The sequence below is a fragment of the Macaca fascicularis genome, chromosome 1 (assembly GCF_037993035.2).
Source record: "Macaca fascicularis isolate 582-1 chromosome 1, T2T-MFA8v1.1".
Lineage (NCBI taxonomy): Eukaryota > Metazoa > Chordata > Mammalia > Primates > Cercopithecidae > Macaca > Macaca fascicularis.
The window spans coordinates 59356047-59373365 of NC_088375.1; the positions used below are offsets into that span (position 1 = coordinate 59356047).

General features: G+C 49.1%; 1 protein-coding gene across 8 annotated transcripts in view; it reads left to right on the forward strand.

Moving 5' to 3' along the window:
* Positions 1 to 17319, forward strand: part of NAV1 (neuron navigator 1) — a 280412-nt gene that overhangs the window by 77120 nt on the left and 185973 nt on the right. For all 8 annotated transcript variants that reach the window (XM_015447945.4, XM_015447949.4, XM_065531951.2 and 5 more), the window contains exons 2-3: positions 7982 to 8726; positions 13387 to 13490. In XM_015447945.4, coding sequence (XP_015303431.1) covers positions 8014 to 8726; positions 13387 to 13490 — 817 coding nt within the window. In that variant the 5' untranslated portion in view covers positions 7982 to 8013. The remainder of the gene's footprint in view (positions 1 to 7981; positions 8727 to 13386; positions 13491 to 17319) is intronic.

A 17319-nucleotide genomic window follows, 5' to 3' on the forward strand; every position in this document is an offset into this window, starting at 1 on the left:
ATCTTGGCTCACTGCAAACTCTGCTACCCAGGTTCAGGCGATTCTCCTGCTTCAGCCTCCCGAGTAGCTAAGATTACAGACACCTGCCACCGTGCCTGGCTAATTTTTGTAGTTTTAGTAGAGACGGGGTTTCACCATCTTGGTTAGGCTGATCTTGAACTCCTGACCTTGTGATCCACCCGCCTTGGCCTCCCAGAGCTCTGGGATTACAGGCATGAGCCACCATTCTTGGCCAATTTCCGCCATTTCTTGAGCACTTCCTATGTGCCAGTCACCATGCTAGGTGACTTATCTTTACTCTCTCATTGCATCTTTATAAAACCCATGACTACTTATTGCAGATGAGGACTCTAGGCTCAGAAAACTTATCTAAAGCTACATAGCAGGAAGTAGCAGAGCTGGGATTTGAACCCAGATCTTCCAGATTCAAAAGCCTTTACTCTTTCCATGATACATTTTTCGAGCTGTCTAGTTTCCTACCCTTTCCACTGTGGGCACTTGGGTGTTATCGTATGAAGCATGGACAACGTTGTTCCTGTTGATGCTCCAGGTTTCTGATCCAGACCTGGCAGGTGTTCTTATCCTCTTCTGCTCTTCTGGAAGCTCAGGAGAATAAGGCAGCTCAGCCTCTATCCCTAGGTACGTGGGATGGAGGGACACTTGAAAAATAAGGTGTTTTTTTTTTCCCCCGTGATCATAATAACAGAAATATTTGTTGAGTCCTTATTATGTGCCAGACACTGTTCTAAGCACTTTCTGTTCATTAACTAACTTACTCTTCACAGCAACCCTATGAGTAGATCCTGTCTCGATCTCATGTTACAGAGGAGGGAACTCAGAGGTTTTGCGATTTGCCTTAGGTCACACCACCAGCAAATGACAGAGCCAAGCTTTGGACCCAGTCATTCTGGCTCCAGAGTTTATTCTTTCACCACGGTACCACAGAGTCTCTTTAAAGAGCAGGAGTCTGAATTGGGGCACTGATGAATAGACCTAGGGGCATGAGGAGTTCTACCATCAAATCCACTACTTCCCAGACCTCAATCCACCAACTACCAACATGACTCCTCTTCCTAAAAGCCTCCCCAGATCCTGCCTCACTGACAGACCATAACAACTAAATCTCCATGGTACTCTGTTTTGTCTCTGTCTCTCTCTCTCTTTTTTTTTTTTTTTCTTGAGATGAAGTTTCACTGTTGTTGCCCAGGCTGGAGTGCAATGGCGTGATCTCGGCTCACTGCAAACTCTGCCTCCCAGGTTCAAGTAATTCTCCTGCCTCAGCCTCCTGAGTAGCTGGGATTATAGGCATGTGCCACCACAGCCGGCTAATTTTGTATTGTTAGTCGAGACAGGGGTTCTCCATGTTGGTCAGGCTGGTCTCAAACTCCCAACCTCAGATGATCCACCCGCCTCGGCTTCCCAAAGTGCTGGAATTACAGGCATGAGCCACCATGCCCGGCCTGTTTTGTCTCTCTTGACGCACACCCTGCACATGTTACTTGTCACGAGTGTGCATGTGTTTCTTCCCCACCAGACTGCTAGCTCCTAGAGAGCAGAACCTGGGTCTCAGCCACCGCAATTGCCATAGCACCTGGTACATGGAAGCTGCCCAGCCAAGGTGTGTGGTTGTTGAACAAAGGGATCCTGCTATGAATCCCTTTGTAAGTGCAATGTTCTTTTGTAACAGGGAGTACTAACTCCCTAGTGTAATTTATTGAGGACTGGGATCCCCAGGATGAGGGAACTAAAGAGCACTGAGGCCCTCCTCTTGTTCACTGAGGTTAAGTGAAATTTCAGATCAGGGCACTTAGAAGGAGAAAGAACACAGAGAGCATGTTTGGAGGTGGAGGATCTGATAAGATACCCCAATCTCTCTCTCTCTCTCTCTCTCTCACACACACACACACACACACACACACACACACACACACACTCTCCCATAAGAAAGAAACTCTCTCCTTGCTTGTACCTCCAGCTCTACCCGCAAACTTCTGCCCTTGAGACTCCCCAGACACATTGCAAAGTTATCACAAAGGATGACTGATACTGATAGCCAAGCTCTTCGGCTTGAACAGACCCTTGTTTAAGAGACATAAGCTGGGCACGGGAGCTCATGCCTGTAATCCCAGCAGGCCAAGGAGGCAGGAGGATCACTTGAGCTCAGGAGTTTGAGACCAGCCAGGGAAACATAGCAAGACCTCATCTCTACTAAAAATAAAAATGAAATAAAAACTAGCCCAGTGTGGTGGTGTGCGTCCTTATAGTTTCAGCTACTCAAGAGGCTGAGGTGGGAGGATCACTTAAGCCCAGGAGATTGAGACTGCAGTGAGCTATTATTGCACCACTGCTCTCCAGCCTGGACCCTGTCTCAAGAACAAATAAAATGAAAGAGACGTAGATTGTCCTGCTTCTCAGACACATTTTTGTCTAACACTGAGATCCAGGAGATGAGGGCCCTTTTAGCTAACCTTATGCATCTCAAGAGACCAAACATTTTCCCAACATTATTTTATTCAGTCTGCTCAGACAGAATATGAGGCAGTAGAGAGTGAGATAGGGCAGAAAAAGTTGCCCTCATTTCAGAGGAAGGGAAACAGAGCTTCAGAGCAAGCATGATGTCTCCCAAATCATTTGGTCCATTAAGAATGTAAACTGGGTGCTGTAGCCAGCAGGCATGTCTAGGCCCTAGGAGAGATGACCTGTTCAGAGGCCTCACCTTTCAGCTTTGGAGGCATCCTCGTTCACGGGCCTCAGCTCAAATCCCACTCCCCAAGTGTATTCTCTCCCCTTCCCTCCCCAGCCACCCCACCCCTGCTGCCAGAGACCTGAAATTCCGGTCTTCCTCCTCAATCCCCACCCCAACCCAGGCGTGCCACTTGCCACTAACTAGGGATGTTAAACCTGCAGCTGGGCTGGATGAGGCCTATCTTCTCCCCTTGCCATGCGTGTTGCCTACAGTGTCATATGGGCAATGCCCCTGTACCACACTGACCCCCAGTACCACCAAAGGCAAACAGCATATAAAGTGGCTGGGAAAAGCTAGCTAGATCTCCAGCATGTTGGGAGAGTAAGAGAGGGAAGAGAGGCCTCCCCCAGAGCTGCCTATGACTGATTTTCTTCTCTTCTGGTTTCCACCCTGTAAATTGGATCCCCCCTGCCCACCCCCAACTCTATCTCTGGAAGGCCCCAAGCTCCAATCAGAGCAACTCCAGTCAGAGTTGATCATGGAGGTTGGGGGCGTGTAGGCAGAGCGTGGATATGCTCTCAGCGGGTGTGGCCAAGGGGATCCACCCTTGAGCCTCAGAGTCCTGTCCATCTGCATTTGAGTCACACCACTCTGCCACTTTTTAGCTGTGTGTGTCCTTGGGCAGCTCACTTAACCTTCTCCACCTCATTTTCTTTACCTGTGAAAGGGGTACTAAAGCTTACTTTGTAAGGTTGTTACTAAGAACTAGAAATGATGTCTCAATACAGGGGACTGTTACTCTGTCTAGGGCAGAAGCATCTGCCAGGTGTCCTTAAAGATGCTGAGTACCTGTGGGTTCTCACCCCGAAGGCAAACCAGGAAAGCTCCTTCATGACCCCTTGCCCACCCAGGCTAAAATAACTCAGTTTGGGGAGCCCTCCTCCACCACCCCAAAGATGGTCTGATCGTCCCAGGCTCCCATCTGGGGCAATGGTTGTCACATCCCATGTGCATCCTCCTCCCAGTCTAGGTGAGGGCTATCAAGTTGCAGAAGGAGGAGAGAGCAGGGCCCCAATTGCAGTGGAGAGGGAGGGGTAGGGCCCTTGTGACCTACCATGGGAATGTTTTAAATCCTCCTCCCATCGAGCTTTTGAAAAAATGATGATCCAGGAAAAGCAGCAACTGCGTCTGCTCCATTAGCAAGTGAGGGAGACGCAGCCTCCTCAGCCTTAGGGCTCTCTTAGCTGGAAATCCAGCCAGCCCTAGCCATAGGGCCTGGGGGAAGTCTGAGCTAAGGGGCTGGGAGCCCAGAGATGCATGGAGGACAATGTAGGTGAGTTGGGCTCTTGGTGGGGGGTGGTTATTGGACAACACAACCTGAGTTGGGGAGGGACTCCCAGGAGAGATGAAGGTAGAGTTGAGATTTAGTTCTGGATTCTCTCACCAATGTAGCTACCAGAAGGGACAGTCTAGGGTGTATAATTGGCTTTGGTCCCCACACTGGGATTTGGTGGGGATTGTAGCAGAGGGCAGAAGCACAAGGGCCATGTGGCACATTGTCAGTGCAGGGAATTGAACCTGGGAATGCTGAAATCTCAAGGGTGTGGCTGCAATGGGTCAGTGGTCTAAGGCCCTTCTCATGGGTAGCAAGCTGGTTAGCTATACAGTCAGTGTACAGCCTATCTCGGTGTTACAGGCCAAGGTCAGCAGCTTGGGGCCCACATGAGTCTCTGAGCAGGTCCACACTTTACCTCCGGTCCTGCTTGGCATTGTCACAGATGCACATGACTGACCAGTAGAGGGGTGGCTAGATAGAAGGAGGGTAACAAAGTCAATCCACTCTCATCTCTACTGGGAAAGAATTCTGACTACTGGCCTGAAGCCAGGATTAAGCATGGTGCTCTCTTCTGGTCTTAAAGAGTACTTGCTTCTCCATCTAACTGCAGTTCCTAGATTTTGTCCTGTCCTCATTTTGCAGACTGGACATGGAGAGGTTGAATAATTTACCCAGATTCTCACGGCTGCAGTAGTAGTACCTGCTTTCACTCTCTAAGTTTCCTTTATGAAAGTCCGTTTCTGTCTCTTCTGTGGGGTTGTGCTTGGCATGCTGGGGCTGGGGGCTGGATAGGGCGACTGCCCTTCATGGGAGACTGTGGCCAAGTAGAGGGTGACTCACAGGGTCTCCCAGTCTGTGTCCTGGTGGGTGGGCAGGGAATGGCATGAGCTAGATGAGGAAGAGGCAGGAGGCAGGCAGGCCCTGGGTGTGGCCCTCCAGGCCTAGGCCATGGGCAGCCACTGGAGAAGCAGAGGCGAGCTGGTGGTAATTCCCTGGGCACACATGGCTTTGCCGCCCTTCTTCTGCTGGGTAGGATGAGGTTGCTTTAGCTCACCAAATAACGGTATCAAATCGTTAAAGTGCAAATTAGAGAAAAGGATGAGGGGGTCATAGCACTTCCCTTGTAGAATAATTTCTTGTGGAAATTATTTCATTTATTGCAGAGCAATCCAATAAGCCCTGGCTGTCATGGTCACTTCAAACTGGAGTTTTAGAAATCCATCAGTGCTTAAGGGTCTACACTGACTTCTTATAGCTTAGTCTGTAACTGGTCCCAGACCACAGAGTCAAAGGTCAGGGAAAGGTCAGCAACAGCCATAAAAAATTCTGTGTGGTTGCTTACAGCTTTCTCCACAATATGAAAGGGGGAATCTCAGGGATCTCAAGGAAATCGGCCATGCTTTGGTGGTCTCTTCTGTCCAGAATGTCTTTTGTCTTCGTCTTCATCCAATGCCAATTCACCCTTTGAGAATCAAACTGAGTATTTTCATTGTACACAATGAAAATATGTACAATGATTGCTCCCATCTGTAATCATTTTCCTAGCATACATTTTTAGATTTGGCATTGTTCCCACAGCAGTGTATGGGGGCCATATACTTTTTTTTTTTTTTTTTTTTTTGAGACGGTTTCGCTCTCTCGTTCAGGCTGGAGCGCAGTGGTGCAATCTCGGTGCACTGCAACCTCTGCCTCCCAGGTTCAAGCAATTCTCCTGCCTCAGTTTTTTGAGTAGCTGGGACTACAGGCATGTGCCACCACGCCCAGTTATTTAGTGTGTGTGTGTGTGTGTATTTTTAGTAGAGATGAGGTTTTGCCATGTTGGTCAGGCTGGTCTCAAACTCCTGACCTCAGTTGATCCGCCCGCCTCAGCCTGCTGGGATTACAGGTGTGAGCCACCGCACCCAGCCTCATAGCATATACTCTTACCAACACTGGATATTTTAATTTTCTATGATATAGTACATTTGATAGCAACAAATGATAACTTATTTAATTTGCATCTCTTCAATTTCTAATAAAGTCTTTGGTTTTTGTTTTGTTTTGGCCAGTTGTATTTATCTTTTGCAGTTTTCTTGTTCACAGGGTCTCACTCTGTCACCTAGGCTGGAGTGCAGTGGCATGATCTCAGCTCACTGCAACATCCACCTCCCAGGCTCAAGTGATCTTCCTCCTTCAGCCTCCCAAGTAGTGGGACTACAGGCACACATGACCACACCCAGCTAATTTTGATTTTTTTGTTTTTTATTTTTTGTGGAGATAAGGTTTCACCATGTTGCCCAGGCTGGTGTCAAACTCCTGGACTCAAGGGATCCTCCCGCCTTGGCCTCCCAAAGTGCTAGGATTACTGGTGTTAGCCACTGTGTCCCGCCTGCCCTTTATTCTACGGGGTGTTTCCTTTTAAATATTGATTTGGTAGAGCTCCGTATATGTAAAGGTATTAATTCCTTGTTTTTCATACTAGTTGCAAGTATTTTTTTTTCTTTTGAGACAGAGTTTTGCTCTTGTTGCCCAGGCTGGAGTGCAGTGGTGCAATCTCAGCTCACTGCAACCTCCACCTCACGGGTTCAAGCGAATCTCCTGCTTCAACCTCCCAAGTAGCTGGGATTACAGATGCACACCACCATGCCTGGCTAATTTTTGTATTTTTAGTAGAGACGGGGTTTCATCATGTTGGCCAGGCTGGTCTCGAACTCCTGACTTCAGGTTATCCACCCGCTTGGCCTCCCAAAGTGCAGCGATTACAGGCGTAAGTCACCCCGCCTGGCCTGTTGCAAGTATTTTTATAGTTTATTGATGTCTTGAACCTTTTGAAAAGGTTTTTTGCCCATATAGAGATTTTAATTTTTATGCACTCACATCTATCAGTGTTTTACTTTATGATTTCTTCCTTTGATGTGGTACTTTGAAAGGCCTCTCCCACAACAAAATTATGGAAACATTCATGCATGTGTTCTAAAAATTTTTTTATGGCTTCATTTTTTAACCTTTAACTCTTTAATCTATCTGGAATTGATTGTATGTATCTTTATAAACTGCTTTAAATTCCCTTTGAAATGGAAGTGATTAATTCATTAATTAACATGGCTAGGAGGGGAAGCAGGTGAAGGCAGAAGGGGATAATTAGTGAGTCAAGGTCTGGAAGAGAGGAGATCAAGTGCTGTTGACAGGGCCTGCACAAGGAACTGCCTTGAACCAAACGTGGGACACTCAGTTTCTTTCAGAGGAGGGTGGCAGGAGGTGCAGAGGTCAGTTTTGCCAGGGAGGGAGGTGAGTAGGGAATGGGCTAGAGAGGAAGACTGTGAGCCAAGTGCCAAATGCCCAGTGACTATGGGGGTGGGGACAGTAGGGAGGGTCCAGGGAATGGCAGGAGCCTCAAGGGGCAGCATTTGCCAGTTTACAAGTTTACCATCTTGGGGGTTTGTGATTGGCCCTCCCACCCTTGGGCCCTAACAGCATGTGGAAGAAGGTTGCACTGCACTGGAGAGTGTCCTAGGAGGAGAGCCAGGGGTCAGCTGCAGTGATGAGTGGAAGGAACATGCAGGCAGAGGCTGAGAGCGTGAGGAAATTTGTTTAGTGTGGAGGACATTCTAGACTTGGGGTACTAGGAAAGGCCTGAGGGGGAGGAGCTATGAGGAGAGTCTGTCCCCGATCAGTGAATAGGAACAGAGTCAAAGAAAGTTAAATGAAGTCCATTTGTACAGCACATTGCAATTCACAAAGCACTTTCCCATATTGCTTGCAGATGAGCCTCATAACAGCTTTTCAGAGCAGAGAGGAAAAGGGATTTGCCCAGAGTCCAGCAGGTAGCCAGTGACCCAGTCACAATGCGAACCAGGAGTGCCAGTGCCCAGTCTGCGTGCTCGAGCCTCCCCACAGACCCCAACATCCTCTTTCTACACTCAGGGATGGAAGCTCGGGAGATGTGCCTGACGGTCTTTTTTTGCCCTCCCTCCCTGCAGGACAGTAGCCCACCCTTCCAGCCTTGCAGACCATGAATGGGATGGCCAATGTGAATCCCGCCAGCCGCCCTCACTACGCCTCCTCCATCCCGGTGCCTCGTGCCTCTTCCCAGACCAGGATTCCTACACCGGGTGCTTCTCCCCAGCTGCGGCCGCGCCAGACCGGCCTGGCCCTGAGCCCACAGAGAGCGGCCTCCCCCAGACTGGGAAAGGCTGCAGGTCCTTCTAGAAACTCCTCTCCTAGGGCCTCCCGGGGGAGAGGCTCTCCCAAGTTTGCTGGATCTGTGAGGGAGTCAGCCGAGGATGGGGAAGGCTCCTCCAGCTCCCCATGGAATAGTCCCAGGACAACCCCGAAAGCAGTCCTCTCCAGCCGGGCTGGATCCGGAAGAATTGGGGAGAGACAAAGCACCCAGAGAAAGAAGAAGAAAGCCCAGGAAGGGACTCCAGTCTGCCAGACCCGGGGCAGAAGCCCTTCTCGGACGAGCTTTCACGGAGAAACTCAAATACCGGAAGTTCGGAAGCCTCCCAGCGGCCCAGGAAAAGACCAAAGAGATATAAACTACAAAAGTTCTGGGACCCCCAGGTCTTTGGAGCCTGATGAGCGGGCAGCTTCATGGGCTTCCTCGCCAGTCTGCAGTCCAGCGCAGGGCAAGCGCCCCTCTCCCTCTCCAGGGGCCATTAGCTTCTCCTCGGTCCATCAACAGAGTCAGCCAGTCACAGCCACGGTGGCTCCCTTCCAGTACAGGTGAGCTGGGGAGCAGGCAGGGAGGGAAGGGGGCGAATTACAATTTGCAATTACAAATGCAAATTAAGTATCTTCCTGACTAAACTAACTTCCTGTATTTTTTGCCCTATCCTAATGGAAGGAGAAACTCTCACTTATATTTTGGGTGTAGAAAAGCTTGTACATCATCCCCTACACACCAGGGACCTCTGAGGCATCAAAGCGGCTGGAGGTGGGGGTAGAGAACCACCAGGAGCTTTAACCTTCAGTAGATGGCAACTTGTGTATCTTAATCTCTGAAAAATTGAATGCAATTTAATATTACAGGACTAGGCCTTTGGAGTTCAGGACAAGGAAGTGAATGGTCCCAATACACTCTGCACGTGTTTAGGCTTCATTTAGACTGTTACATTCAGTTGTGAACACCACATTTTAAAAGGACATCGACACACAAAAACACATGTAGAGCAAGACTGACGTGTTGTTGGGGGATCAAAAAAGGTGTTATAGGATGATGAAAGGAACTGAAGAAGTTTGCTTTGGAAAGGGAAGGCTTAGAGAGGGTCTGAGCACTGTTTTCAAATATTTGAAGGGCTGTCATGTTGTAAGATGAATTAGATTTATTTGGTGCAGCTCCAAAGACCTGACTCATCACCATGGTGGTTGGAAGTTAGTTCAAGACAGATCTGAGTCTCAAGATGAAGAACTTTCCAAAAACTAGAGAGCATTACAAATTGACTGCAAGGCAGTGAACTCCCTGTTATTGCAAGAATTCTAACTGACTCCATAGCCAAAGGGAGCTCTTACCAGGGTGACCCCTGGCTCTCAAAGCATATCTTCTGCCTGACTGTACTGCCTGCAAAGTGCACCGATGCTTCTTTTCCTAAGGGGCAACTCACTTATGTCCCTTGTGACTTTCTTCACTTTGATTCTGCAGCTGATGAGAGAACTCAAGAAGCAGAAATGCAGGGCAGGCCTTCCTTTGAGTGGCCTTTTTCCAATTAGTAAAATGTTTCCCTGGTGACTCTTTGGCTTTCTTCTCCTACCTGATTCCCTTCATTTTGAATTCATTCTTTGGGAAAAAGTGTCTAGGCATTAAATTGTTTAAGATTTTACAGTAGCTACCTTACAAGTCCCCTGGTATATTCGGAACCTGACATTTTCCAAAGAGGTCAGAATTATTCATCCAAATATTTTAATGCAGCTTAAACAGAACCATGTTTCATTCCTCCAGCAAACATTTGTTGCATGTTTGCATTTTAAACAGAAATGGAAATGTGTCACACCACCCCACCTCCTAGACCCTGCCACTTTTAGGCTCTGGATTAGGGTTGGAGAGAAGGTCGTGGCATAAGCAGGAGTTAGATTAAGACCGAGGACCCTCCAAGATGCTACAGGCCAATGGGCAGGCACCCAGCACAGTCTGCAGGGCCTAGAGCTGCTGCCATGGCAGCTCTGCCAAGGGCCAGGCTGGGCCACCCTTCCGAGCTTCATAGCCAAGGAGGTGCCATCTGCTCCCTAGAATCCACAGACATTGTGTTTTCATGGAAATCTCTCCTCCCTCCCTGCCACCCGCCCCAGGATCTCAGTCTTCTGCAAAGCCCCAGTGGAATGCAGAAGCAGAGGTCACCTGTTTCCCTCGCCATCTCCAGCCTGGTCATGACTGACCTGCTTCTCCAGGGAACAAATCCTGTAGCCATCTTCTCCCCTGCCCCATCCTCCACAGCCCTTTCTTTTCAAGGGCCTGGGTGTGGCCTTCTCAGTGAAGCTTATCTCCTGTCATCCACCACCTCCCTTTGGACCCAGAGAAGGTGCAATGCCCCGTCTGCTCTCAGAAGACCCCGGTCTCACACATCTAATTCCATCACATCCTCAACCTCATCCCTCTCTGCTATCCTGGAAAAGAGCCACAGCAGCTTCACGGCAGCCCTTCCTGACTTTTCCCAACTGCCAATGCACCCTCCACCACCTCCCTAACCCCCAACAGTTCTCTTCTTCCTGCATTGGGTGGGCCTTGGCTCAGACTTCAATTGGAAGTATGGTTAATGGTATAAGAAGCGTAGGGTTACTGGTGTCACTACTGCAATTTTCTTCTCTCTGATTCCACCTCTGCCTGACTTCTAGAATACACAGTGCTGTCCACTCAGGTTGAGAAGTGAGGGTGGACATGGAGACCTGGCTGTGTTTAGAGAGGTAGAGGAAGATGTGGATAAAAATACAGAGCTGACTGAGATTAGAGATAAAGGCTGCCGTCCTCAATGTTTCTGCTATTGGAGTTTCTGGCCCATATGACTGATGCAACCTCACCCGCTCTTGCATCATATTAATGGCAGCAATAATCATGACTGTAACTACTCCTTTTTTAATTTTGAGTTTTTAATTTATTTATTGGAGACAGTCTTGCTCTGCCCTCCAGGCTGGAGTGCAATGGCACAATCATAGCTCACTGTAACCTCAAACTTTTGGGCTCAAATGATCCCCCTGCCTTGGCCTTCCACAGCTCTGGGATTAACAGTTGTGAGCCACCACCCTGGCCTATTCCTATTTTTCTTTTTTCTTTTTTTTTGAAATTGAGTCTCACTCTGTCACCCAGGCTGGAGTGCAGTGGCACGATCTCGGCTCACTGCAACCTCCATCTCCCTGGTTCAAGCGATTCTCCTGCCTCAGCCTCCGGAGTAGCTGAGATTACAGGCATGCACCACCAAGCCCGGCTAATTTTTGTATTTTTAGTAGAGGTGGGGTTTCACCGTGTTTGCCAGGCTGGTCTCGAACTCCTGACCTCAAGTGATGTGCCCACCTCAGCACCCCCACCTCAAGTACTGGGATTACAGAAATGAGCCACTGCGCCTGGCTGCCTATTCCTATTTTTACCACTGGTTATTGCATACCTGCTCTGGCCCAGACACTGTGCTTAGCTCTTTACATATATGATGTTAATCAATGAAACAGTTGACACGTTATATAAAATTCCCTCTCCCCAGTAGAATGTTCTGTTACTTTCTCACCAATATGTTGCATCCTCTGCTTCAAAATCCCAGGTCCATTCTAATCTCTTCCAAGAAACCAACCAACCCCAGTCTTTCTTTATCCCCTTGGCACTCATGTACTTGGACAGACATTTAATTGACAGTAAGAGCCCGGTGCAGTGGCTCACACCTGTAATTCCAGCACTTTGGGAGGCTGAGGTGGGCAGATCCTGAGCTCAAGAGTTCAAGATCAGCCTGAGCGACATGGCAAAACCCCATCTCTACAAAAAATATGAAAATCAGCTGGGCGTGGTGGCTTGAGCCTGTAGTCCCAGCTACTTGGGAGGCTGAGGTGAGAGGATCACTTAAGCTCAGGGAATCAAGGCTGTAGTGAGCCTTGATCACACCACTGCACTCCAGCCTGAGTGACACAGTGAGACCCTGTGTCAAAAAAACAAAAAAAAAAGACAGAGAGACAGTAGTACATGGTGATTGTCCCCATCATACCAAACACCCCCAGGGACCAGGATGAGGCTTCCTGCTTTCTCTAAGGACACCCCACCCTGCCTTACACCCAGCATTCACCTGAGGGACCTGAGATGCAAAAGAGCTCAGCACGCTTTAAATAGCTTAGAAAAAACTGAGCAGAAGAGCAAACACCTCACAACCCTAGACTGTAAAACTGATCCCAGCCTTGGGGGGGCATCTTTTCACCCCATGATGGAAGCCAGACCCAGAGAGGAGAAGAGATCTACTCCAGGTTACACAGTGAGTTAATGGCAAAATTGAGCCCAGAGTCCTGGCCATCTAGGCACTGAAAAAAGTGAAAACTGGAGAGAGAGAAAGACAATCTCAGTGGCACTGGAGACTCTCAGGATTCCATGGCCCAGCCCTTCAATTTCCCCTCCTGCCTGCACAGCCCTCCCCTCCCCCTCCTGCCAAGCTGCCAAAGGCTCCATTTAACTGGAGACAGCGGGCGGATGGGTGGGCGGGCCAGCTCCCAGAGCCTAGGGTAATTGCCTATAATGAAAGCTCCCACAGCCTTTGTTCCTGGGAGCAACTGTACGGTTGAGGTTGTGCTTAGAGGTCTGTGTGCACTTGGGAGCTGGTGCCCAGAGACCTCACCCTTCCTTCCTGCTACCACAACGGGCCCAGCAAGAGACTTGTCCTCCCAGGAGTCACTGTGATTGCAGCTGAGCCTACTCCTCCTTCTTTCCTGACCTACCAGCTGCCTGGACTACGAGCAAGCCCAAAGCCTGTGTGCCCCCTGTGCTGCCAGGAATCAGTGACTTCAGCTTCAGAGGGAGCTCTTCCCTGTGTGTATGTGCAGGGCTGTACATACTGCTCATCCTGAGGGCAAGGATCATGGCAAGCCAAAGGAGCCAAGGCCTGGAGTTGCTAGGGTATCCCTCTGCCCTATAAGTGATAACGTTCCTGGGAAATGGATAGATTGTAGAACGGCAAGGGGTGACAAGCATCGGGCATCCCAGTGTCCTCTGGGGCTCCCTGTCTGGCACAGCTTTGCGCAGAAGGCCTGCTGCCTGCTGGAGGGCAGGGGTGTGCACATACCCATCAGGGAAGGACTGGCCCTGAGTGGTGCAGGGCACTATCAGAGAAGAAGAACCAAGTTCTAAGAGGGTTTTCTTAGCCCCATGGAGGGGCTTAGAGACCAGGAAACCTCTACCATGAGTGATTACCTTTTCTTGGTCCCACAGGTTGCAAACTGACCAGAAACCTGGCCCCCTCTCCCAGGGCAGCTGGGCCCTTGATGGCTACACTGAGCCCCTCCATGAGACTGAGGAGAGCTTCTCCTGCATGGGTAAGTGCTCTGGGGGAGACTTCCTCCTAGGGTTGGGAGGCCACTGCGCTAGGACTACCCACGTGGAAGAAGAAGTGACCTAGGCTGGATGAGTCCATCTCTTGACAAGGAGACATCAACCTGTGAATTGCACTTTGAGTTTTTGTCATGCTTGACTCAACCCAGGATTGTTCCATCAAACCCAGGAGCCCTTCAGGGGCAGCATAGGGAAGTGGCCAGGGCGTGCCATGTTTATCTGATGCCCAGGCTGTGGGAGTCACTGCATGTGTGTGTCATGTGAGAAGTCGTGACACAAAAGTAACAAGCTGGGAGTGAAAGCCAGGTTCTGAGTGGTGCCCAGGTTGAAAAATGAAGGTGCTGGAATTAGGGAGGCAGGACAGAGCCATTTGGCTTGCTGCCTGACAATGCTTCCCCTCCCAGAACCACTTTTAACAGGCCCCTCCCACACATGTCCCCTTCCCCATGTCATCCTGTAGTCATGACATATCACCTGAGCCTCGGGAATGTGAGATTCACCAGGAAGATCCCTAAATCTCAAATACAGCAATATTCCATAAGGGCAGAGGGACTGAGGGTCCCGGGTGCATCCTCAGGTGCTCAGTGTCTCTGAATAAATGAATGATGCATGGATGAGTGAGTGTCTTAGGTACCATTGGTCAGGTCCTAAGTGGGTCAGATTCAAAACTCAGCAGCACTTAGGAACGTGTGTTGATTTTCTTAGAACATTAAAAAAGTGTCTAGAGGATGGCTGTGATTCACACCAGGGGTACACAAGGCTGCACACTGCAGGGAACCAGGTCAATCCTTTATTTCCCAGACAAAAGGAAACTTGCCTCAATAAAGTAATGAATTTCCTTTTCACAAACCTGAGATTGTCCAGAGGGTTTGTCTCCCAGCTTTGTCTCAGTGCCCTGCTCCAGTGGGGCAAAACTGGGGCTTAGAACACAGCCCGACCCTGAGATCATTGAACAGGATGGTATACTGCTTCTGTATTCTCTGTGCCCTGCTGGGCAGGTGACCGGATTTCCCTTCTTGGCCTGGGAGCCGGGACCTTTTGAGCCCTTCCTAGGCCTGGTCTATAGCAGTGATCTTGGAGCCACTGCAACCCTAGAAACAGCAGCAGCACTCATTCTTCCATGACAAGCCTTGTGGAGAAGGGTTATGGGTTAAGGATTGGACATTTGCAAAACAAGCCATCTCCTCCCACAATAAGTATACATGCAGGAGAACCAGGGCATGGCAGGGGACAACAAGAAACCAAATTTCTCTGGCACTGAAAAGTCATCAGAATTAGAATGTGGTAACCAGGAAACTATGTGGAGCTCTATTTTTACATTTGCAGTTTTGTTAGCGTAATGGCTTCCTCATGTGGATGCCACATTGTTAGAGCCTAATGATCTCCATGCACCTAACCCAGCGCTCGTTCATGATTATTATCCGATGAGTTGATGAGAGGACTTTTACTTTTAATGTCTGCTTCAGACTAGCATTAGGAATCCCCCAGGCTTGTCAGCTGGAAGACCACCCTCACTGGTTAGATGTGAAATTGTCTGCTAGATCATTGTTGGGTTCCCCTAGGGGGACAGAATGCCGGGGAACCTTTGGAGGAGGGCTTTACCAGAAAAGTGAGAAACACTGGTTTTCTCCAAGGCTCCTAGGGAAGGGGAGCAGGGTTCACAGCACTGCCTCTGCTCTGGTGCTAGCTAGTTGTCATGGTGACCCATCTCTGCCGAGGATACGCCGAGCTCTTTGATGGGTTGGATGGGGAGAGAGATTTGGGATTTGCCTGCCTTGTGGAAGAGGCTGTGCTCTTCTGAGCTTGAAGAAAACAGAGAAGAGAGGAAGACAGGAGGCAACTGAAGGGTTTCATTTTATGCCTTGCCCTCTCACTCCCAAAGTCACTTGGGGCATGACATGACTCATTCATTCATGTATTCCTTCATTCAATCTACAAACCATCAGTGAGTGTTTACCTTGTGCTGAACAGTGTGCTTGACACTGGGGTAAAAGACAAATAAGACTTTGACCTGCCTTCAAGACGTTCACAGCCCAGGGATTCACTCCAGTGAGACTTATCTGGAGATTCTGTTGGGATCCCAGAAGCTGGGCCCAGTGACCTGCCCCTATAGGAGTTGACAAGGCAGCCAGTCTGTCCTGCCTCCCTCGCTAGGCCCCATGGCATGAGGAAGGCACTGAGCTTATTATCCCATTTTATAGAAGGAGAATTGGGTGCTTTGGAGAGTACTCCATCAAATATTTATATAATTCACAGAGTCCAGCATAGTTATTTCACAGTTATTGATCATGTTATTTCCATATCAATTTGTAGATGGCTGGGGGTTTGGGGGCTTTTTTTGATGCTCATGTATCTTCCCTTCCTGAACATGAACTCATCTTGCCCCCGCATCACCTAGCACAGTGCCTGGTGGTCAGCATTTTGGTGAAGGAATGATTTGAATGAATGAGTAAGGAATTCAGTGTAAATGGTTGCAGAGCTCTAAAATTTATCATCTATGAGCCCATTTCTTCTCTACCAGCTGAGAAAGACCAACCAGTCTTTCTCTGCTCCTTTCCCAATATGTTCCTCTCTGGCCTCCAAGTTCACTGAATGGGTTTGGGGGGTGAGTGCAGAGTCTCTGAGGGGAGTAGGAGAATGCCAAAGAGCTTTCTCAGCCTTGTACCACTTTCTTATTTAATCTGCCTGGACTCTGGGCATAGAGTCCAAACAAGGCTTTCTAGTATTTATATAGCAGGAGGAGAATCCCACGATGACTTGCCTCCAACCTGGGGCATTGGGGATGTTCTTCATATGTCCTGAAGGCCATCCACCAGCAGCTGCTCCTTCTGCCTCTGCCCTAGGGCAAGTGTGGAAATGCCCAGCCCACCGATGTTTGCACACGTGCCCCGACCCTCCCTGGCCCATCTGGGTCTGTTGGTGATAGCCCAGCACGGGTCCCATCTGCTCACTCTCCCTTTGGGCGCAGTGAGCACCGGGTAGTGCACAGACCACCATCAGATCTTAATTTGGACAGCCAAGAGAAGCCAAGGCTGACATTACTGCGTGCCCACGTGTGTGAGGCTGTGTGCAGGAGGACTGGGAAAGGTCGCCCCAAGGCTTATGCAGATTCCTTAATGACTTCCACTTTGTGGCGTGTTTGAATGAGCACTAAGTGGACCCACAATGAAGGGATCTTTTTCTCATCATAGCATGTGTCATCGGGAACAAACCAGAGCCTCCTCCCTGCCTCTTTCTCACACGAGGGTTGATATATAGAGAGAATGGGTGGGGCAGTGTGGAGTTTGGCTTCATACTAGGGCTGTTTTGCTTTTCTTCCTCTTTCTTCTCCCTTGTTGAGTTGGCTCCATCTTTAAGCCACAGTGAAGTTTTTCATGCCTTGTGGATTTTAAATAGAGCAGGGATAGAGTCTTCATTCTAAGGAAACTTGCAAAGCTAGCATGCCCGGGGCAGGAGCAAGGAATGGTAACTACTCTTTGGGAGAGGAGTTTGTTCTGGGGGTTTCAAGCTAAATCCAAGTATTCCTGGACTACAAATGACTTGCATCAAAGAACACAGGAAGTCAAAGCTCTGACAAACTTCATAGATCTCGCAAATTTGGCCTCATTTTCGATGGGGGAGAGAAGAGACTCAGAGAAGAAAAGTGACTTGCTCAGGACTGCATAGGAAGTTAGCAGGTGAACTAAACCAGGACCACTGCTTTCTGACTCTTTAGAAACTAAAAAGAACTAAATCGTAATAATGACTATCATTTGTTGAACACCCTACTATGTGCAGGGCATAGTGCCAAGTGCTTTATGTAAAGTCTTTGTG